The 23,634-nt window shown below is 43.1% G+C and overlaps 5 protein-coding genes across 5 annotated transcripts; 2 read left to right on the forward strand and 3 right to left on the reverse strand.

The window, feature by feature from the left end:
• Positions 1-6,065: 6,065 nt before the first annotated feature.
• F5891DRAFT_1211107 (ribosomal protein S5 domain 2-type protein) lies at positions 6,066-7,076 on the reverse strand (the record flags this gene model as incomplete). Its single annotated transcript, XM_041369184.1, has 4 exons — positions 6,066-6,183; positions 6,212-6,357; positions 6,417-6,806; positions 7,032-7,076. 4 exons carry the CDS (start codon positions 7,074-7,076, stop codon positions 6,066-6,068), a joined length of 699 nt encoding a protein of 232 aa, XP_041218184.1.
• A 485-nt stretch (positions 7,077-7,561) lies between these two features.
• F5891DRAFT_964237 (uncharacterized protein) lies at positions 7,562-8,097 on the reverse strand (the record flags this gene model as incomplete). Its single annotated transcript, XM_041376077.1, has 2 exons — positions 7,562-7,954; positions 8,026-8,097. Coding segments are annotated over 2 exons (465 nt in total), but the record flags the coding sequence as incomplete, so codon positions are not given.
• A 4,878-nt stretch (positions 8,098-12,975) lies between these two features.
• On the forward strand, positions 12,976-14,201 carry F5891DRAFT_1197558 (uncharacterized protein; the record flags this gene model as incomplete). Its single annotated transcript, XM_041368505.1, has 4 exons — positions 12,976-13,389; positions 13,462-13,689; positions 13,739-14,080; positions 14,133-14,201. 4 exons carry the CDS (start codon positions 12,976-12,978, stop codon positions 14,199-14,201), a joined length of 1,053 nt encoding a protein of 350 aa, XP_041218186.1.
• Positions 14,202-15,097: 896 nt separating this feature from the next.
• On the forward strand, positions 15,098-17,274 carry F5891DRAFT_1131539 (uncharacterized protein; the record flags this gene model as incomplete). The annotated part of the gene is made up of 13 exons (XM_041364677.1): positions 15,098-15,130; positions 15,457-15,518; positions 15,570-15,588; positions 15,628-15,746; positions 15,806-16,007; positions 16,035-16,081; positions 16,154-16,289; positions 16,327-16,385; positions 16,437-16,536; positions 16,596-16,664; positions 16,723-16,797; positions 16,829-17,064; positions 17,130-17,274. The coding sequence occupies 13 exons, from the start codon at positions 15,098-15,100 to the stop codon at positions 17,272-17,274; spliced, it is 1,302 nt and encodes a 433-aa protein (XP_041218187.1).
• A 3,802-nt stretch (positions 17,275-21,076) lies between these two features.
• On the reverse strand, positions 21,077-21,840 carry F5891DRAFT_1131540 (uncharacterized protein; the record flags this gene model as incomplete). The annotated part of the gene is made up of 3 exons (XM_041364678.1): positions 21,077-21,300; positions 21,358-21,731; positions 21,758-21,840. The coding sequence occupies 3 exons, from the start codon at positions 21,838-21,840 to the stop codon at positions 21,077-21,079; spliced, it is 681 nt and encodes a 226-aa protein (XP_041218188.1).
• Positions 21,841-23,634: the final 1,794 nt, after the last annotated feature.

Below are 23,634 nucleotides of genomic sequence, written 5' to 3' on the forward strand. Positions count from 1 at the left end.
ATTAACATTGAGAAGAACAGGCAGCAAAGGCCCAATATTGACATTAAGAGAAACAAGCAGCAGGAGTTGAATATTTGTATTGAGAGGGAGCTCAATGTTGGCATTGAGTAGAGGCAGGGAGGACAGAATGAGGAGAACAGTGTCAGCAAGCTCAATGTTGAAGAGATGAAGTCATGGGAATAGTTTAGATAGCTTAGCTGTACAGTTTCAAAAAAGTGTCTCAATGTTTCTGACTTTTCATGTAATTGCTTTATTATGAGCCAGGGTGTGGGAATATGACTATGCTGTAGGGAGGTGTCATAATGCTATACGTCTCAGCCTCATTTAAGTCCCCTATAGCGTGGGAAGACGATGTCATCATGTGCAGATATGGCTATTTGAATTGGGTGACTCATTGAGACACTTTTTTGATTTTCAGTCTGATTAACACAATCTCTATAATTATGATACTTTATGTGACCTCCTGTTGCTCTAATCACTTCTGCCACTCCTCTAGCCATGCTATCTATCAATTTTGAATATTTCTTCTTAGTACTCCTTTCTCACTCTGCTGCAACTCTGTCCTACAGCTGAAATAGCCCCTATGATGAATTTTGATAGGCTGCAAGCAATTTCTTAGATATTTTTCAGTAATATTCAATAGGGCTAATGTATGGGGACTGTGCTAGATATGATAGAACATTGATATTATGGTCTTTGAGCTGCTAGTGACTAACTTGGACATATACTTAGGATCATTATTTTATTGCAACATGGTATCTTCCTCATTAATATATGATTTCTGTTACAAGTAACATCGGCTACATGGCCCCCCTATCATTTTTCCCCTTCGTCCTCGCCCTCGTATGCCTCCGGCTCGTACTTCTCTACCGACTATCCGTTGACCGGATCCTCGGGACCGTTCCCGTTCCTCATCCCCCTCCTATCGCACCAACGTGCGCACGTGCCTTCGGGCTATGACTCGTTCTGACTTATGCCACCAATGTGGCTTTCCTTATCTTGTCTTATCTTTCCTTTGACTCGTGCATGATGCACATTGTATCATTTACCGTTGGCTCGTTCCAACGTTTCTCGGTCTCATTCCGCATTCGACCTTACATCACTAATCAGGCTCTGCCACCATCGTACCTATACCCTTTCCGTTTCCCCTTTGCCCTTACCTACAGTACGGTAGCCTTGCCCTTAACCCTTTCCACTTAGTATAAGTAGTCGGTCACTCTGTACTAGATTCCCTAACTTGAATCTACTCAATCTTCCCTCGAACATACTTCCCTCTGAAGCCCCCTCAGCTTCAGTCTCTAGTATCTTTTCTTAGGTGCTCATCGCGCCTAAGTCTACCTCGATCGACCACCTCATCGTTCGGACAAGACTGTCCTTACTTTGAGAACGTCAGTGACTTTGAAGACATCTGTCTTAGAAGTCACGTGACACGCGCGTCTCTGATATCTGCCGACTCGACGTCGCCAGTCTCAGTCGCTACACCGGACCCTTCCGGTTACGTCACGAACGTTAGCGGACGACGCCCCTCTTAGGGCTCCGTATAACAGATCTATTTGAGTGCGTAACAATTTCTGTATGCTTCTTAGCAGACTCTCATCTAAAATAGAGATGTACCACTCTGTATTAGTTCTTCACTTCACTTCACACAGAGAATATACACTCTATTACATCTCATATAGCTCTATACCTCTATGTTTGTTACTCCACACTTGAGAGTTTACACAATTTTTTTTCTTTTAGTGGTTCACCTGTCATTTTATGGATGTATTCCCAGCCATCTGACTTCATTATATTTATCTTGGTCTTATCTCATAATATAATTCTCTTCCAGTCCTCTTTCAGTCCAGTACTGGTCTTTAAAGCTGAAGTTTACTTCCTATTTCTATAGGCTAGGGATAGGAGAATCCTCTTCTGATTGATTGTAACTTTAATATTTGTTGCCTTGCAAGTATTGTTGATGGTTTGAGTGGAAACAGTGCTGGAGATGATGAATTGATGAATTAGGTGGCCTGAGTAGCATTAGCAGCCTGCCCAGTTAGAATATGGTAAATGTGAGATCTTCATTCATGTGAAGTAAGATTTCAAGTCAGTCACTAGCAGCTCAAAGACCATAATATCAATGTTCTATCATATCTAGCACAGTCCCCATACATTAGCCCTATTGAATATTACTGAAAAATATCTAAGAAATTGCTTGCAGCCTATCAAAATTCATCATAGGGGCTATTTCAGCTGTAGGACAGAGTTGCAGCAGAGTGAGAAAGGAGTACTAAGAAGAAATATTCAAAATTGATAGATAGCATGGCTAGAGGAGTGGCAGAAGTGATTAGAGCAACAGGAGGTCACATAAAGTATCATAATTATAGAGATTGTGTTAATCAGACTGAAAATCAAAAAAGTGTCTCAATGAGTCACCCAATTCAAATAGCCATATCTGCACATGATGACATCGTCTTCCCACGCTATAGGGGACTTAAATGAGGCTGAGACGTATAGCATTATGACACCTCCCTACAGCATAGTCATATTCCCACACCCTGGCTCATAATAAAGCAATTACATGAAAAGTCAGAAACATTGAGACACTTTTTTGAGCCACTGTATGTTATTGACAATATGTTAGTTAATACTATTGGCTGATTCTGATAGTAACTTATGAGGTATAAGGTAAAAGATAAAAGATAAAAGATAAAAGATAGAAAATAGAAGATAATTTGAAGCAGGTTTTAATGCTGGTGTTGGGACTTAATGCAACTAAGCCATATAATAGTTAGTGAGATGCTTGATCACCCAGTATAGTAATGCTTAGGCTATGTATGGACTGGCAAAATTTGCCAAATCCAAAATCAACAAATCAATATTTGGTGTCATGTGACACACAAAGGGCAATCCCGGATTCCTTTTTACACCACACAGTGATATGGTAGACTATATCATGGATGCCATCATATGACAAACTCGGGCTTTGTGGATGCAAAACAACCAAGATCTCTATCAGTGTCGCTACTTCATACTTCTGACTTCAATTATTGCTCATATCTCAGCCTTATACTACCAATTATCTCTAACTCCAACATGGCAAGTTGAGAGACCAGTGACACACATATACAAGAAGATGGCCAGCTGTTCCTCAACCATTACACTATTGTGAGATAGCGCAAATCCATTGGTCTGTAGAATTTCCAGCAGCTCTTCAAATGTTTCCAAGCTAACACCTAGATTGTTTCTGATTCTGTCAGGGTGACCGGCCATCAGTTCAAGGACCCAAGCTTGACCGGTCAAGGCTAAAGTGTGGTATGGGATGCTAGTGTGTGGAGAGTGCTTCCAACAGTCCTCTGACACAATCTCAAGGTAAGTAAACTATTTATTCAATAATATATACTAATTCATGCCATTATCAGGTATTTCAAGTGCATACTAGTGTTCTTCTCAAGCGACCCTTTCTACTCCACTCAAATTCAATTCCCAACAAGCCTTTCCCCAATCCCTTCTGTCGGAAATCTTGGAAATTGATTTCAACCAATTAGGATGCTTTGTAATAGTCCCAATATCACACATGATTGACAAGCCATTGCAATAGAAGCCACGGTTTGGAATACATATTATAATGACACTGTGAATGTTACATTTACACCTGTAAGAGCTAGTTCGGCAACTCGATATTTTCGATATTTTTCAATATTTGCTTTGGCATGTTTGCGAAAATGTTCACCGGCATCGTTCCGAGATGTCGGAGCTCGAACCTTGCTTCTCTCCTACTGTACATATTATCAATGGATGTATACCCTCATCTAACCCTAGAGCGGCGTAAGAGGCTTTTTGCTGGTGCGGTCGCGATCACTGCGATCTGTGCACAGTACACTACTCTTCTCATGGCCCAACCTGAAGTCAATGCTCCCCCTAAGTCCAAGGCGATTCGGAGCTTGAATTTGAGCTTATCAACAAGATCAGTGATAATGAGGGTAGGGTATATACCTTGATGGATCCCCAACCACTGGGGTTCGCGATGGAGCGCCAACGCCTAGCAGCGCTCATGACGAATCCTCGGCCAGAGGTCCGGGAACGACTCCTCAAATGCATGGTACTCGTAATCAGCATCGTTGTTGCTTCTACGCACGGCATCCTACAATCAATATATCCCAAAGATCCCGAGCCCTATCACACTTCAGCGCTAACTGGGCAAGACTGGGTGATCGAGTTGCTCACTGGTCACCCAGAGCGCATCAGGTGTGAGCTTGGCATGCGCGCCAATGCATTTGTGGAGCTTATCTCCGAGCTTCGCACCATGGGCCATTCAGACTCCAAGTTTGTGTCCCTCGAGGAACAACTTGCGATTTTTCTTTACACCTCTGTGACTGGCCTATCAATCAGGCATGTTGCGGAGAGATTTCAACGCTCGAACGAAACGATTTCACGGTGAGTTTATTTTATTTTATTTCAAGTGACAGTATCTAATAGTATGTAGTTATTTCCGCAAGATGCTTATCATCTTCACGTCGGACCCGTTCTATTCAAGATACGTGCGCTTTCCAGATGGTTCGGTCCCCCGCAAAATTCGGAAGAACCCCAAATGGTGGCCCTTTTTCAAGGACGCTATTGGGGCGATCGACGGCAGTCACATCCACGTCACGCCTAAGGCCATCGAACGTCCGGTGTATCGTAATCGCAAGGGCTTCGAGTGGAGCTAGTGATGGACGTAGAGGTGGCGGCAGTGCTTAATGGGCCTGCAGAAGCGGGAACAGCAGCAGCGCTTGGAGCAGCAGGAACAGCAGCAGCGCTTGGAGCAGCAGGAACAGCAGCAGTGCTTGATGGGCCAGCAGCATCCGCAAGATCGTTATCAGCATTGGTGGTGGAGGGAGCAGCGCCACCTGGACGGAAGACGTGCCGCCCTCTAGCGCCGCCCAATGGGATGATGGTCTGCATTTTTTCATAATGCTCCCATCCCCTGTTGCGGAAAGGACGCATGAGGTTATTTGCCTGACAAAAGTCAGCGCTCAAATCAATATGACGAAGAGGGGACATACCTTGACATACGATGTCCATACAGCCGCAGCCGCAGTTCCTTCAATCCCAGCTCCAGTCTCATTGTCCCAGTGGACCCCTGTCTGGTTGCGGTACTTCTCGATAGCATGAAATATGTTTTTAAGCTAGATGAGACTCGTCAGCTTAGATCAGATGAGATCAAATAGGGCTTACTGATGTCCACTTGTTTCGAGTTGATTTCGCTGTCTTCAGTGGACCTGCGCGAGTGGATTGAAGCGCCTCATGATTGTTGATGAACTCTGCAGCAGAGCCAAGAACCTGCTGCTTGAAGTTGCCTGCCCCTTCAGCCTCTGAGCGATGATCATAGAGATAGTCTACAAGGGTAACAGTCTCGACATCATTCCACTGCGCTGGTGGGGCCTTGGAGTGAGGGGGAGCATTGACTTCAGGTTGGGCCATGAGAAGAGTAGTGTACTGTGCACAGATCGCAGTGATCGCGACCGCACCAGCAAAAAGCCTCTTACGCCGCTCTAGGGTTAGATGAGGGTATACATCCATTGATAATATGTACAGTAGGAGAGAAGCAAGGTTCGAGCTCCGACATCTCGGAACGATGCCGGTGAACATTTTCGCAAACATGCCAAAGCAAATATTGAAAAATATCGAAAATATCGAGTTGCCGAACTAGCTCTAATGCTCATTACATTTTCCAATTCCACTATGTTTTCAATTTTTTTTGGGTGTCATTGCAATTAATTTTCAATATGATGGTGATCTTTGGCTTGCGCATTATGATGTGTTTGCATTGCACATGTCAATTATTCCCATAGTATTCTGCCGATTACAACATAAATTTTATTGCACATTATAATGGATATATAGTTGTACATTATGATTAATTTCGAAACATCTAACAGTCATGCGAATTCATTTTACTGGCACTTGCAAGTCCTGTGGAGACCCTTGCGCATATGAATGCCCCTGATGAACTCTTTGATCTTGCTTCAAGAGGAGCTGATGGATTTCATTAGTATTAACAGTCTTCATACATCACACAATTACGCACATCCATTCATGATCTCCTAGTGGTCAAACGCACTCTGGGGGAAGGCTTGACCAGCTGTCTGCAAGCGGAGATCACTGTTGAAGCTGAAGGACTCTATGACAAAGAGGTACACCTTGATGGTGAACATGGGCATTCTTGCTTGACTATGAATGGTATCAGCACCCTGTAAAATTACGAGGTGACCAGGATGTACCAAGATACACCAGCTCCTGGGGACCAGGGGTAGCAAGCGAACATGCAGCATAGCAGACATGATGGCACGTAGGAATGATTTGTCCACCGCCATGATGGATAGCATCAGCGTGCAGCTGTCAACTTTGCATAAGAAGATGTAATACAAGTAGGTATGAAGTGAACTTATAGTGACATCAAGGGCATTGAAACAGATACCACGCATGTTCTCCTCAGCACAGACACCTTCCTTGGTTGCCCACTGGAAGGTAGAGTCCTTGATTTTGTTAAGGTACTGCACACCATTGGTAACATCAACGAGCAAGTTGGGGCCAGTGGTATCGGGACTGAAACACCAGATCTTCCTTGCATTGATGACATTGTCACGGGAGTTGGTAGTACCAGCCTTGATTTCCTTGGTGAGTTCCTTATTGAAAGGCATTGCCTTGGTGTAGAGATGGCTGTGTTTATTCTGCGACTTGGACAAGGTTGTGATTGTGGACTCAGCCTTGACAGTTGTATGATAGCCATCGATGACAGGGTCAGATACCTTGAGAAGAACACTAGTGTGGTCTTCTTGGAGATCCTACAATAAGGGTCAGACTAATAAGATCCAGCAAGTAGATAAATTTTTATAGCCATTTACCTTCAAGCAAATTTCCAATTAAAGTGCAGCTCACTGGCACCAGCAACAATGTGCTCACCAGTATAAGCAATCCAAGCCTAGACACAGAGGTCAGACTCCAACAGATGCTCGAGACCTTTGACAAGCTTGGGCAAATCTGCAGCACTGTTTAAATTGAGCAGCGACCTGTATTACGACAGGAGACACGACAGAGAACTTCATGACCATCATGTTGTATTGTGCAGTCTCGGAGGTGGCGAGAGTTCCACTCTTGAGCGAGAGCTGGTCAATACCGACGTTCAAAGAGAAACTAAAATGCCAGCAATGTCTGTTGCAATGCTGACATAATCACTGCACAGAGATTGCAAAGTTCATGGTGAACTTGGTATACTTATTTGATTCATTGTATTGGTACTAGCTATTCTTTAAGAGCAGACACTTGAATCAGGACTGCTGAATCTAAGTGACTACTTAAAGAGAGATAAATTGTGAGTAATTGTAGCTGTATCAATAATCAGGAGAAAAGTTGGGATAGTAGTATTAACATTTCTTTGAACGGCCATGTCATTTTTGGGCCTCAGCACCTCTGTCCTGTAACACCTTTGACTTCTTGGACCGACCAGCCTTAGACTTCATCTTGACAACCTCTTCGACTACTATGACCTCTCTGACAATCTCATCTGGTCCAGTTCCATGATGAACTTGAAGACTGGTGATCAGCAGATAGTTGACAAAGGAGTAGGAGCCTCATTGGAATTACATATAGCTATATTGCCTGTAGCTTTAGCGAGGACATCAATACTAGCATTTTTATTGTCAGACAGAGACAGATCATCTTCTGTGTCTGCTGCTAATCCAAGTTGAGCAAGACACATTTCTTCTTGAAGATTATCAGCAGAATCCCTACTGTTAAGATCATGAGAGGGGCAAAAAGTGCGCTCGAAAACAAAGGTATTGATATGCTTGATGATCATCTTCAGGTAAGGCTTCTCCCAGTTGCAGATCAGCAGTTCTTTGAAGAACATAAAGATCATGTCATAGTTGATTCTGGAGGTCTTCCCTTTGCCTTCTTGGGGAAATTCCTGGTCGGGTGATAATAGAAATATGTTCTATTAGAAGTGTACAAAAATTGAATCAGCCAAGACGAGCACAATGAATAAAGGCTTAGACTGATTGCAACAATAGCCCAAGCCACAGCCCCAGGTGTTACTGCTGTGATGCCCCACTTAACTGCATTGGGTGGAGCACCACCCTGTCATCTACTCTCATTGGAGAGTGATTCCTGCCCTTAAGGCAGCAGCTCAGTGTCTATCGATACAGTGTAGATTAGATGTCAAATGTGAATGAAGTGAATGACAACGCACCTTAGCAATAAGTTGCCACTTACCAAACAGTGTTTTATGACTGCAGTCGACAATATTCCCTGGAAACAACATAGGTGGCAGAGTCGGATATGACTCGTCGGCTTTGCCAGTGGTGCCAAGTAGCTGGTGAATCTCAGTTTCTGTGTTGTGAGCATATGAGATGGTGAAGTAACACTGTGGAAGCTTGAAAATCTGACCAGCGGCACTCCTGAGCTTGTTAAGCTCAGAGGCACAGCCAGCACAGACTACCTTTAGTTAATACACAATGTGCTATGCTGAAATAGCTTATTCTCACCAATGAGTTCAGAGTCATGGTCTTCATCAGAAAAATTGTATTCATCACCATTATATTCAAGCTCATGGAGGCGGGCAAGCAAATGGTCTTTCAGGCGAGGGATCAAGTTCTAAAAAAATATGCAATGAAACTTGAGTAAAATGTATACACAGAAAGACATACCTTAACTGCTGGATCATCGGCCAAATCTACTAACCAAGCCATGAGATCAAAGCTTTCATGAGAATACTTGGTGATGTAGTAATGATCTATGGGGGAAGTGTGGAGACACTTTGGTCTGGGATTGGCCTTCTGCGCGACAATGGTTTCATGTGTGGCAATGACTTTCTTCACCAAGTGTTCAATTGCATCCTGAGAGGTCATACTGCATGTCGTTTGATCCTTTTTCTTGGGTGTTTGTAGATACTGGCGCTTTGACAGGTGGTATTCAAGCTCTCCCTGGGGGTACATTAGAAGATGATAGTAAATGAACTAAACTAGTACATACCAACTGCGAGTTAAAGCTATCAGTTATACCTCTTTCTCAGATGGTGTTAGGGTAATTGGTGAGCGCATGGTATTTGTAGGTGTTCAAATTTAATCTCTTTAACTTTGGACCAGAGACGGTATGCAATGCTCCTAGTTGTTTTGAGGCGAGTGCAGCCTGTTGATGTCCACGGACAGCATGCTCGTGTGGAAGTTCCATTGTGTGATAATGTTTGCACACAGTGCACTGAAATTTGCGAATGGACTGACCCAGAGCAACAGTTGCTGAATCGAAAAATGTGAGGGTGTCATCAGTATGCAGGTGGAGTTTGGCATATGCATGCCATGCTGCAAGGTCAAAGAGAAGGTCCAATATAATCTTGTTATGGATAGCCTTTTCCTTGTCCTTTGATTCCTCATTGATGAGGATTCCTTCAAAGACAAGCAGAGCATGCTAGTTTACAATATAATTAAATGAATAAATAAACGAGGTGAGTGTAAGTTCACCTGCAGGAGATCTTCAAAGTCTCGGGCTGCGAGACATTTCATTGCTGATGTGTTGTTGTGGAACCAACGGATGGTTCCCCATCCAAAGGTAGGGATTGCGCAGACACCAGAAGAGTTTTTTTGGTGAAGGCCAATGGCTATGGGTAGACTCTGCATATGCTGTGCGAACATGGCGTGCGATGCTATTCAAATGGCCATTGGGGGGGAATTTGACAAGAGACCAGAAGACATTTAACTACCACCTTTCAAAGGTAAGTTGCATGCACAACATCAGTTAAACATAGTACTTACATATCAATAGGTCTGTGTTTGCTCTGAACACTTTTTCAGCTCGTTGAAGGGCAGGTTTCAGAGCCTGTAAGAGCTTCAATTTTCAATCCAGGGCAAGAAAGATTTAGACTATTCAAACATGTGGATCCGCTCCTGCCTTATTCTTCATAATTTTATTGTAGAGATTGAGGAACACCTCAGTATTGCAAGTTCTGGTAAAGACTTTAACAAAGAGCTAACTAGGCAGGACATGGTTAAGAATGACAGATAAAAATAATGAAGAGGATGATGGACAAGGGGATGAGAGTTATATCAGCATGGAGGGACAAGATTTTCATAACACTTTGATGGCTCATTTGCTTTGTGTCCTTAATCAGTAGATATCTGCACAGAAAAATCCATGTATCAGTACAATCTATTAAAACAACAGCTGCTGCAGTAGATCGACCAAAAAGTGACAAAGAGAATAAGTAAGAGACAACAACAACACACACCAACAAGTAAGAAATGAAGATGATGTCATGATACTTAATTGTTCTGACCCCCTGCCTGCTCCATTGCAATATGCTGAATTTGCATCTCTTCCTCTTCTTGATGTGTGTGGGCAAGCTTAAGTTTGAGCTTTGTTTGCTTCAGTTGCTGACCCATGAGGTTGCATTTGTGCATAAAGTCTTGTCCAGCAAGATGCATGGCATGTTCTTGTTTATCTTTAGCATTTCATACTTTGAGATCCCTGGACCAGATGTCACTCTCAAGCTTTAGTTGCTTGTAGTGCTCAGTCCAACTATCACATTTTTCACTGATCAACTGGATAAGCACATCCGCTATGTCAGAAAGGTGCTCAGTAGCAATAGAAGTCTAAGTGTCATTGGTGTACTTGTGTGATGGGGGATGAGATGATTGATGTGACCCACTATGAGTAGACATTCCAGACAGTTTCATGACTTGCACTACCAAATATCTTTGAATGGCAGGACTTCAATGGCAAGAATTAACATGAAGGCCCTGCATTACATAGCTAGCACTGATATCAGAATCTTCTGAGTCCTGTGGTATGACATCACAGCTGGAAGTAGATTTCTTGAGACCTGAGAAAAACAAGTGACAGCTGTCAGACTGGACATTACTGTCATCAGGCAGAGGCTCTGGAAAGTTGAGTGAAAATATATTTTGATGACAAGGATGTGTTGAGATCGGAGTGATAGGAGGACAAAGATGTGGGAAGGAAGGAAATATGGCAGATGTAGATCTATGAGTGATGAACTGATCTATGGGCCCCATATGATGGTATCATTATCAATGGATTCCTCTACAATTTTGTCCACAAAAGGAATAGGATTAAGACCTTCTCGATAGGTATTATTAATCTAATCAATTTCCCCCTCCTCCAGTTCTAATTTGTTGTCTCTGTCAGGGTCATTTGTATTGGGGACTTGTACATTGTTACTGCCAGACCCACTGTAGTATTATAGTGCAGCAGATTCGAAGTTTTGTCCAGGATCTGCAGATGATGATGCAGTATTGAATGCTGGGTTAGTTCTCCACCAGCTATGGAGGTCTGGCCACCATGGGAACTTTTTGAATTTTGAATCTGCAAGAAAATAAAATAAAAGATCATAAGATTGGAGCACAACCCACCAATCAGTGTTTTCATCTCTGGGTCCTTCTGTAGGTCCTCATATGTCATTCTAGCATCAAACTATTTGAGAGCCTTATTAAACAGTTTCTTTCTAAGCCTAAAACATCTAATCAGTAACAGATATGACACAAGAATTCAAAAGATCATGATGGTACTTATGTTCTGAATCATGTCTCAACAGGCTTGATAACATATTGGGGTTCTGTAAAAACAGAAGCTGCATCTTGGGATCCTCATCATTTGAAAATATCAAGGACACAAGTTGAAGGTAGTAGGTTCCTTCAGTGTCCCACTCTGCTTTTTCTTCCTGCCTTGATCCTTCACATCTTTTACAGAATCCAAGAATAATTGAATGTGTGCATCATTATTGGCTTTACACCAGACAATGAGCTGAGAGGTATGAGCACTGTGGGTTTTCTCCCACTGTATCCCCTTTCTCTTTGCAGCTGGAAGTGTAGGAGCACTCTGTATGTTGCTGTCTTCATCTGCTGGCATTATCATGCTAACACTAAAAGCTTTCTCTTTTGCTGTATCTTTAGATTGTTGACTACAAGTTCCTCTAGCCTAATTTCTAGCATGTGACATGTTCCAAAGGGTTCCAAAGGACTGGGAGAGTGATGAATATGGTGGTAATTATGGATCAGATAATGGTGGTGACAATGGTGACAACAACAACAACAATAGCAAGATCAGAGGGCATGGACTAACTGAGCCACTCAAAGATGTGTGCCTTTCAAAGGCATTTTGACTGTCTTAAATTCTATAAGCCAAGATGAGCAACATGCTCTGTGGCTAAAACACATTCAGCTTACTCTGGTTTGGCAAGCCAACACTCTGTAGCTAAGTGTTACCTTAAAGCAGGATTTAGCCTGACAACCCTTTGAATTCCAATATCAAATAAATCAACACAGGTGTCAGTGTTTGAGCTTACTATGCTGCAAAATTGAAAAAAGAGAGACAGTCTCTGGTGAGGTACTAATGATTGATAATATATTTCTTGACAACATCATTGATCTGCAAAAAACAAATCGAAGGTACAGGTGGATTGGTTGCTGTCTTGTGATAATCAAAAAATATATAGTTTGACAGTATCTGTCAGTGGAAGGTATAAGTAACACATTGAGATAAATGATATTTAGGAGAGATTTTAAACATACAAGTATTCACAACCATATTCCCACAGACAATATGTCAACAAACATAAGAAATATAAATATTGCCGATCATGATGCAAACAAAGATGGGACTTGGAATATTAATTCTATGCTGCTGCCAAGCGGTTTACATCCATGTAATTAGTACCTCTAGCGCTATGAAAACGACACACAATTCTGCCATCTGCCAGGTTCTGCCAGTTCTGCCAGCAGAACTACCTTGAATTAGTTCTGCCCACAACACTACCTGTTGCCACTTTGGTGAACCAATCTGGCTTCGGGATGGACTGCCATCGAAGCTCAACCATGCGACTGATCGTCGATATCTTCCTGAGTGAAAATCAATTGGTTTGAAATCGAAGCTGTGAGCCCATCATATCACTTAAAATTCTGGTACAAGTAGTGCGGTGCTTCCGTCGACCTTTTCCTTGCCCCCATGTCGACACCATCCCTATCCCTTGTGGTTTCACAAGCCATGGCGATTCTAGCAGGAAATACTAGTGGAATCATCTTTGCCACTTACAAAAAACAGGCTAAAAACACCTTTCCATCTCTCAAAATATGTCCCACTAATACATTTTCTATCATCTCATGGAAGGTTTTGGCAATCAACCAACTCTCCGACCCCGATACAGGAGAGGATGGCGCACACCCAGGCTCAGGCTTCGACCCATGGGTGGTCAAATTAGAGATTCACCTCTGCCTCAACAGCAACTTAGGCAAACACCCTCAGCCTGTTGCTGTATTACAGGGTGTCAACATTACAACGGATGAGTCCGGAGTAACCACCGTCGGCCAGGTGATGGCCACCATGCTACCTGCATTGAATCGATGCCTGCAGCTCACCGAAGTTGACCACAACCTCTCTATTTGAATGTCCCACGTTAATATATGGTCCAACAAATGTTCAGATCAGTTTCAGGACAAGGGCTCATGCCCCAGTCAAAACACATCGACTTCCAAGTCATGGTCCTCAGCGGCCAATTGTATCCACCTGGAAGATATGAAGGTAGCCATGGATGAATGGCTATCAGATCATTCTGATGTAATTGCAAAATGGAGGGAGTTTGCTCACGCTAGTCAGGCAGCTGTCCTGGCCTGGCCAATTTTCATACTTGTCCATGAAGCCCTAGTGCCGCTGATTGCTGAAGTAAGTACATTCCATTGACTATATTCCTCAAGTACTAATCTATTCTCAGGTTGGCGGTGACAGAGGATCAAAGGATCGAAAATATTTACGGGATGCGCTGAAAACACACGGGATTGGAAATCCTCAACTCCGAGCAGCAACCCTCATCATAGAGGCTGAAGATTTACTCGAAAATTGCCATTTGAACCATGTCAAAGCAGCTGTTGATATATTACTGTGCACTCCTCTCAGCTCTGAACTGAACTATTTGGAGTGTGAGGATGCAGGTGTTTACTCTCGTTCGATGATTCCAGCTGGAGCTGGTCTGCAATATCAAAAGCTCCTTCGCTTCTCTCCTCACATGAACACAATACGCCCTGATCGGAACGATCAACCTTGTGATCCCTTAGATGTATGTTTCTTTCTTTCTTTGCTTTCATATTTACCCTATTTCCATACCACAGTTTTCTGCTCCTTTACCCCTTCCCACCTGGGAACTTAAGACATGTTCAGTTCAGTTTTTAAAAGTCTAATGCATGACTAATGCATGAATTTACAAGCACAAGTCTGCAATGGGTGCTCCCAAAAAAGACAGGATGTGATTTGGAGATAGTCAGTTCGAGGTCAGAAGTCACTGTTTGGGGTGCAGGTACCCCAAAATACGTACCCAGCCCTGCAACAGAACTCGGCCACAACACGTGACTTTCAACATGCAATCCTGAAGCCAATAACATACACAGTTGACCAGCTCAAGCCCTGATAGATACTGGCTCATTGGCTGATTTCAAGTCGTTAACAATAGCAGAACAAAATTTCCGCATCTCTCGCTTCTTATAGCAGTGACCTAGATCACCAAATGGTAACTGATAAGGATCCTGGAAATGTTGTATCAGCTGAACTTTAGTTGTGGGTAACTAAATATGGTAGTTCAGATTATTATACATACAAGGAACAATGAGATTATGGTAAAGAGTGCGACAGCCTTAGCATTCAGTTGGGAGATAATAGTACTGGGAAGGCCTCAAGCCATGACATTTCATGACACAAAGACTCCAGATCCTGGGATCCTGGACTCGTCTGGATTGAGTAGACTCCACAAAGGACTTGAAGATTTGGACTTGAGAGGTTGAAACATACATATGCTGTCCCTACGAACACGACACAGTATAGTCTGTGTTGAAGGGCATCACAGTGAGGTGGTGTTGACATTGGTGGTTTGAACCACATAGGCGCAAACAAATGAGAACAAAGTGGACGCAGCAAGTAGATAACAAGCGGTGGGGTCAAGCCAGTGGATGACAAAAGATAAGTACAGGTTCAGACACGTCAGCAGCACTAAGTACTCTGTGAGTCACAAAGTCATTAATATTGTCATAATCCTGTAGACAAAGGGCCAAGTGCAGGATTCTGGAACAGTGGATATTCCGACATGAGCAAGATTGTGGACACGGTAACCTCTGTAGTGTGTGTGAATCAAGGTCATGTCGAAACTTGACGTCCATGTTCATGACAATGGACTACCTTGTGCTCATCATTCGTTGTATTGTACGTGGATCAGGAGGGGCGCAGCCTTGTGATTGTAAGGTTCGACTACCTGAGTCAGTAGTCTGTAAGCCAGCCACTCGTCAATTAGATGGTGATCACATACCTGTAGGTCTCACTGAAGTAGCTCGTTTATTCTCATAATGCAAGTGGCAGGATTCACACACATAGCGCCCACATTGACCTGGCTCGATGGTTGCAACATAAAAACATCCTCATATCCTTCGCCTCTGGAAGGCTCGCCAGACCGATCAGCAGATTATCCAGGAATTGCAAAAACACATCGACACAACTCGCTACGGTATCGGGTGAGTAGTGTTTAAATCTAGTTATTTAGGTGTTAAATAATTATACACTAGGCTTACCACACTTTTGAAAGTTTGAAAGACAATGGGTCTTCAATGTACCTGTCAACAGCATCACACAGTCAAAACCATTCATGATGCAATGCTCAATTTACGTGCTACATATCTGAATGCTGGTGCACGTGAAATGGTGAGTCTACTATACCATGAACGGGAAATGAATGTTGCTAGGTGAGTTATCTTTACATTGTGAGGACCAATTTTACTGACCTATGAGTTTCGCATCCTAGGAGGGTTGTGACAGAGTACTTTGCTTTGTACGAACCAAAACTTGTTCATCAGCGCAAGGCTTGTCGCCTTCGAAGGAGACGCTTCTGGGCAGCTGGCATGAATGATTTATTCGCAGTCGATCAGCATGACAAGTGGCTCAGATTTGGTCTTGGGCTGCATACCGGTGTTGAGCCTTTCTCTGGTCGTATAATGTGGATTCGGGTCTAGCATTCCAAACGAAATCTGCAGCTCATTCTGAGTTACTACCTTAACACAATCAAGGCTCTCGGTTGTAAGTGTTTCACGTTTTAAAGCACAAACATACTAAGTTTGACTTAAATTTTAGAAATGCCAATGGTCACTCAAAGTGACCCGGGGTCCGAAAACTATGGGATTGCAAACGCGCATACCATGCTGCGACAGTATCACAACAAAGCTTTACATGGTACACTCCAAGCATCGCTGGATGCAAACGAAGAAGAATGTTATGCCAGAGATCACATGGTCTCAACTGCGCTGGTGATTCACACCTGGATTCGAGAATCTTCTTGATCATGGTGTCAATTCTGGTTGGTATGATTCAAATAATACCCTTCAAGTGTGCATCATTTTTCTCCTGTTCGAAGTGTTAGTTGTAATATTTGTTTGCAGGATGGTTTTCCGTTGGGTTTTCATACCGTGGCTTCAGCAGGAGCTCGATGCATATCAGGATCGTATTAACAATACTGCCAAGTGGCATGACCGCAACAAAGTACTGTGCCTGTGGTTTTACTCTCAATAAGTATGGTTTTACATTGACACGCCATCCAGATTCTTCCTCATGGAGTACCCAATCTTATCTACCATTCAGCTGAAGATTTTGGAGCATTGGATTTCAAGGTACGTGCTACATCAATTTGGTTGTTGTAATAGTACTCTAATATTGGTACTATCATAGATTCAAATCGAACCCGAGGCCCTAGACTTTGTCCAAAGTCTTTACATCAAGCCCTCTCATTGCATGTTTGACCTGGTCCCAGAGGGTTTCAGGCAAATGCATCCAGCATTGCTACAACGATCTCAGTCACCCAGTTATCACACGACAATCAGTCTGGGACACATATCGGCTTCTGCTAGATGCCCTCCAGCTTGCTGACAAGTTACCAGGCGAAATTCAGCTGCAGGATGATGAAGATGAAGATTTTGTTCCACTTTTAGATGACTATCAAGACTTACCTTCTCGCGAGGATCTCAATGGCGCCTATTATATGGGTGGTGTGGGCAGAAGGACTTGGCCTTGGTTTGTCGTCTCCAATCCTGACAGTCTAAACACTGATGTATTTGCTAGACACTGAACACTGTCAGTCAACTAGATGTTCTTTCACACAGTGATGAGCTGGATATCACAACAGGGATTGACGAAAGCTTGATTGGTCTTGATCACGCTGGTTTGGTGGTTTGGGAGTTCTCGGATTGCGAAAGTGACGATGAAATGGTAGATGGATGGTGATTTTTCTTCGTCGTGTATATATCTAGTTACCTACACCTCTTGTTCTTGGACAATTTAAACTAGGAGTACACAGGGTTCTACTGCCTGTTATGGATGTGTGATGCTTAATAATGAGCGCACGTGTCCGGCTTTCCATAGTCTCGCTGGTTTTGCACGCTTCATCAAAATGAAGACACTTGTCTGAAGATCATAGCATCTGGAAGTCAGCCTATGCCATTGGCTAATGTACAAACAACCTACCAACCTCCTATCGCACAAATGGGCCTAGGCGTAAATTTAATAGATGAGGGTGACTTGTATCCCACCTGCCCTCCTGTCATTTCATGCCCTCATGTTTGCTCCTTGTTCACGGAGGTTGCAGAGGCAGGCTGTCACAAGGTGCAGTCCTGCTGATCTGTGCTGGCAGCCAGAGCTTGGGTGCTTCTGGGGCAGCAATTATGCTGCAAGCTACTGACTAACTCTCCCTCACACATAGTGAGCAAGCGATGGTATATATAGTTCTTGAATTTCAGACTATCTCACAATGTACAAATCCATGAAACTCAGTGTTTTGAATCATTGATACCATCATACAGCCAGTTTAAAGTTGCCTGCTGCCCCTCACTTTTTTGCTAAATATCTGGCCAAATATCGGGCGCCAGCATATAGGCAATGCAACTCATCATCATATTCAATAGTAGTAGATATTGAGGAGACACAAGGACGCTTCGCAGCGAATGATTCCCTAGTAGTTAAGGACTAGCTAATCATGGACTGGATCTTAATGGAATATGACCTTGCAATGCTTGGGCACTTCAGTAATACACAGCCTATGCTGTGTATAAGCTGTGAAGTGAGCAGGAGGATATGGCATTTAAGACGTACCAGGAGGCAGTGAATTCAACTCTTGACAAGAAACACCCATTGTGCCCTGTCGTTATTGTCTTCAAAAGTGATGATTTTGGAATTTCATCAATTAAAGCTAAGATAGCGCTGCATGATAGTAGGAATTCTGGAGCATGGCTTCACCAACACTGAAATGAAAGAGGCATCAGAAATAGGCCCTTGCTTGAAATTTGAAGGACACTGATACTGTCAATCGGAAATCCCGTAAACAGGTGCCTGAGCCTGATGCAGAAGTATCAGATGACTCGGCTCCTACTTTGTGAGTCCTGACCCTATGATCAGCTATTCCACATGGATCACAGCAATGAGACCATGATGGAAGAAGCAGGATGGGAATACATTGAGATGAGTGCCACAGCCTACCAATGGAAATTTTGTGCTCCATTTTCATCATAGCCATCTGTGACAGCTAGATGGGTAGGTAAATTATAATATACCTTTACATTGCCCAATAAGACCACAATAGAGTTGGCAACCATTTCGACCACTATGTCCAACCATCTCATCAAAATACACCAATCCTGGACCATCATCTGCAGTCACATAAATCACATATAAGTAGGAGAGGAATGTCCGATCTATTTGAGTGTCTTATGTGTGTGGACAGCATACTGTGAGTATGCAGTGAGTGAGACTTGACTATAGTGAACATGAAGTGTCCATGATGCTCTGGGTGCTTGGTGACAGAGATAGCAGACTGGTTGTCTATCCTAAGAACAGACAAAGTGCCCACTGGGAAATTCAATTCCAACAGCAGCTTGCACATCCACTTGATCTACTTACCTGCCTCAACTACAGTGATGTACTCTGCCTCTGTAGTGGACAGGGCAATGACTCCTTGAAGCTTGGAACTTCAGGAGATCCCACTAGTGTCAGGTCAAGTAGTGGTGGCTAGATACATCAGAGCACCAACAGTAGCAATATAGGACATACCACACATGAATAATACCTTTTTAGCAGTTTGAGATGATTCATTCATTCTATTTTATTTCCATCTTTGTAAACCTTCAGAGTCTGTGACTGCTATGTTAGTGGTAGACCAAATAGTAGATCCGAACTCAACTGTCCCTACAGTGTAGGACAGTGTTTGATAATGTGCCTCCACAATTTGGGCGACTACAACTAGACACTTCCTGGGTTATTAAGAGACAGTACATAAAAATGGATGCTCTATATATCTTGAGTTGAAGATGGGAGTCACAGACAATGCTGAGGACATATGCAGAGAATATCATGCTGAGCAGTTCTGTTTCCAATGCAAAGCTGAACAGGAGAGGGAAGCAGACAAAGCAACATTTAGATTGAGCTGGGGCATGGCAAAAATATAAAAGGAAATGGTGGCATTTGACAGCAAATGCATGAGTGACACATCCCCCAAAAATCACTTGGTGATTTGTGGCAGCTCACAAAACTTCTCCAGCACCAGTATCAAGCAGGCAGGTGATTGTCCCCCCCTCGACTGCCGTCAATGTTTCCCCTTGTGTCACTTTGAGGGGGTGCATTTTTGGTAAGTTTACAGTATTCACACACTGTATCCATCACACGTGAAATCCAGCCAATGAACACTTGATAGTGCGGATGAGCTCATGAGAGAGGGATTCTTTGAACAATTGAGAATGTTGAAGGTGTCTGCCATCGTTTGAAGAGTGAGTTGTGAGAGTGAGATGTGAGTCCAACTTAATTAAAAGTGGCAAGGAAGGTGCATAGTATATGTATTTGGTGCGTCACTGAGGTGTAACCACTTTATCACTGATCATTACTCAGTCACGCACCAAATGCATATACTATGTGCCTTCCTTGCCACTTTTAATTAAGTCGGACTCACATCTCACTCTCACAACTCACTCCTCAAACGATGGCAGACACCTTCGACATTCTCAATTGTTCAAAGAATCCCTCTCTCATGAGCACATCCACACTATTGATGAACTTCTGCACTACATTAGCCACAAACCATATATGCATATGTAAACCTGAACCGCTAATAATCACGCCTTGAACGAGTCAATGTTTTAATCCATGCATATAATTGTCTATGTAGTACTCTACTAAATCATACAAGCTTCTAAACAGTCAGCCTCATCCCCAAGTGTGTCATCCTCATCAGCCTCAATACTTCTAGTACCTCTTAAATCTTCCATCATCTCATCTGCATCTCCACCTCTGTGATCGTCAATGCTTCTTGTCTCTATGCCCCACGATCCACAGTAACCAGAGAGATTGTGAATAGCCTGAATCCTTCTGTGATGCACTTCATTCACTCGTCTGCGCTCCTCAGTACATGCAAGTATGCGATGACATGAATTCTTGAGGAGATCGAACTTGCCAAGCCAAGCATATGATGCCACTTCGCTGTATTCTATGACTGACTTCTCGTGGCAGTGTTTGAACAATGGCAAGTTGATTATATTTTTTGAGAGCTCTTCGGATGGCTGCTGACCAGTGAGTGATAGTGTTCGAGATATGTTGACAAAGTTTGTAACCTTCATGTTTTTGTTAGAATAATGTCAAGTAAACGAAAATCACACACCTGTGCCAGCAATGTTTGCTTTGAACAACTCAAAGAGCCTCTGAACAACAAGACCCTGCAACTGCTCAATCGCATGAATGAATTGCCAGTTGGTGAGATATGCTAGACCCTCCTGATATTTCATATCCTGTGGCTGCCATCTTTCCGTAATTCCCATGCGACGCTCGATATCATTGACAACAATCATTTCGAGAACCAGCTTGCGATGAGCTGCATGGTGTTCAGCTTCTCGAGCTCTTGCGAAGGCTTGTTGGTTTTTTTGGAGACTGTGAGTAGGGGTGAAATCTACAGGCATATAAGTCAGAAATTGCACCGTCATAACACTGCCATATGCAGCTCTGAAATAACACAAGTGTCAGCACAATCTAAAATTTAACAGATGCTGACTTACTCAGCTTTGGCAAGTGATTGTAATGCTTCCACAAAAGTCATCACCTCAACGTACTCATCTGTTTCCTCTGTCAGGGTCTCCAGAAATTCAAACTCCTCCATATTCCAGTGCTCGAAGTCTTCATCCAAGATATTCAGTGCTAATTTTAGTTCCTTGATGGCCGGACTTAGGTCATCGATTATGGCAAGTGCTTGCTTGTAGTTATTATACAAAAATTTACCTAGAGTTCAAGAGTCAATCATTAATTCAAGAACATTAACAATATTATAAAACATACTTAGCTCCAGGTACCAATCAGAATCCCACTGCTGAAAGTGGAGGTTGATAAATTGAAGCCAGTGAAAGTAAGATGTGTGGTGGATGACAGGAGCTATGGCATTTGATGCAGAGCATATGCACTCGCACATTTCAAGGTCCTCGAGGCCAAGGCCATGTTGATATAAGGGATGGAACTGAAGTTGACAACAGCGGTTGTGGGCATGTCCATGAAATGAGTTGACAATGAAGTGATGATGGTTGGAGTGTGCCTTGACGGAGATAGAGCTGGCATCAACAGTCTTCTGATAGGAACACCCGATGTTGTATCCTCTTACTCCATTCGAACCATAAACATCAAGAACTTTATTTGTTGTTGTAAGAGCATATTTAGCACTATAAAATTGTTGACATCAGATTACGAATAAGGGCTAGAAGAAGGCTTACAGTTCTCCGCTTCATCGCATCTCGACCAAGGTCTGGACCATGCCGTGTCGACAGGCATTAATGAAAATACCTGTTTGCTTGAATACTTTGACAGTGTTGTCAGAAATTGTGTTTGCAGTCTTCCAATTGTCAGTGCATGCCATCTCTGAGATATCAGCAGGACTAGCCCCTCCTGATGTGTTACTAGTGACTGCTCATGTTCCTGGCTGCAGTTGCACATCATCCTTAAATATGTCAACTTTGTCAGGAAGTATCAAATATGATGTTTTGAAGATGCGCTCATCAGCGTGTCTGGAGCTGTCGACCCGTTTCAATGAGCTGTTGCCATCCATGCTATCCATCCTCGCAGGTATCAAGGTCGGCTCATTCTCTTGCTGTAGTGTGGTTCATGTCTCACCATCATATAATAACAATAAATATTTACCTTGTGGTTACATGCAGGGCATGAGTGAAGCATGCGCCAATGAGGAGTATCACACTTCAATGCAGTGTTAGCTAAATATTGAACATGCCATAAGATATCGAGATAGACATTGAAAGTGATTGTAAATTGATCCTGCAATGCTTGGAAATATGAGTGCTAGAACACAATATTAATAGTAGAAACCTAATAAAATGTAGCTACACATTACAAAAAACATACATTGCGAAGGGCACAGAGTACTTTGACCATTGCCTGCACACTGAAGGAATGTTTATGTTGGCGGATTTGATGATATAACTTGAGGCATTGAAGGGACACAGTGATTTTAGGCTGAATGGGGGAACACCTGAGGAATCTGATATTGATGAGTGACACATTGGCCAATTCAGCTTGCTGGACTGACATTAAAGACATCAATGCTGTACTTTATGAGTGGTGTTGTGATGATCTTAGGCATGAAAAAAATGTACCTAGAATATTTACTGTGCTGACATGGAACACGAATGTTCCGGCTTCGACATTAGGTGTGGGCATGGCTTCATGGTGCTTCCAGTGCAAGTAGCTTGCAACAAGTGCTGGCATTTGAGACATCCATGCACTGTGACAATGACAGTTGCACTGGAGTCAACTGTGTGGTGGCTGGTGGCGGCGATGTCTACCTTGCAAACTGCACAAACTGTTATTTGTAAAAACCACGAAAAAAGGAAACTTACCAATATACAATGTGAGCCCGTGCAGCATCAACCGCTGAACCTTCATATGTACTCATGGTATTTCCTTCCAACACTGCCTCATCTTCTTCCTCCTGTGGCCCATCCTCCTCATCTACATAGTCTTCTTCTTGACCTATATTGTAGTCCATGTCAGGGTAGTCAGGGTGATCCAGATACTGAGGGTCGGTGTTTGCATCATTCACAGTGCCCACCTCAAGTGCAGCCTCAACAAGGAGCTGTCTTGCAGTAATATTGGCGGCTGTTTGACAAGTGAGAAAAATAACAAAATAGTTAAAGAATGGAAAAGCCCACCTAGCTGACTCTGGACCTGCTCCCTCTCAAACACTATGTGATTGGCTCGCAACTTCATAAGGTTGGAGCGCACAGTTCTGAGATTACTGGTGGACTGCACAATAGCCTCCTTGACTTTGTTGACAGTCGAGAGCTTAGAACACTTGTGATGCATGCTGACAATGCCGAAGCTTGAGCATAGGAGCAAGTACACCAGCAATGGTGTTGATAAATGAACATAATGTCCTGGGGAACCCCGAGGACCTCTGGCGCCACATGTAGGTCAACATAGCGCGCTAGAGAACATTGTATATTAGAGCACATACCTTGTTGACTATAGCAGTGAGAAGGTCGTTAACCACAGAAAACAAGAAAAACATCTGAAAAGGGTGAGAAATGAGGGCAGCAGAAGTTACAGAAGGAA

Source organism: Suillus fuscotomentosus (genome assembly GCF_016647785.1).
Source record: "Suillus fuscotomentosus strain FC203 chromosome Unknown F5891scaffold_125, whole genome shotgun sequence".
Lineage (NCBI taxonomy): Eukaryota > Fungi > Basidiomycota > Agaricomycetes > Boletales > Suillaceae > Suillus > Suillus fuscotomentosus.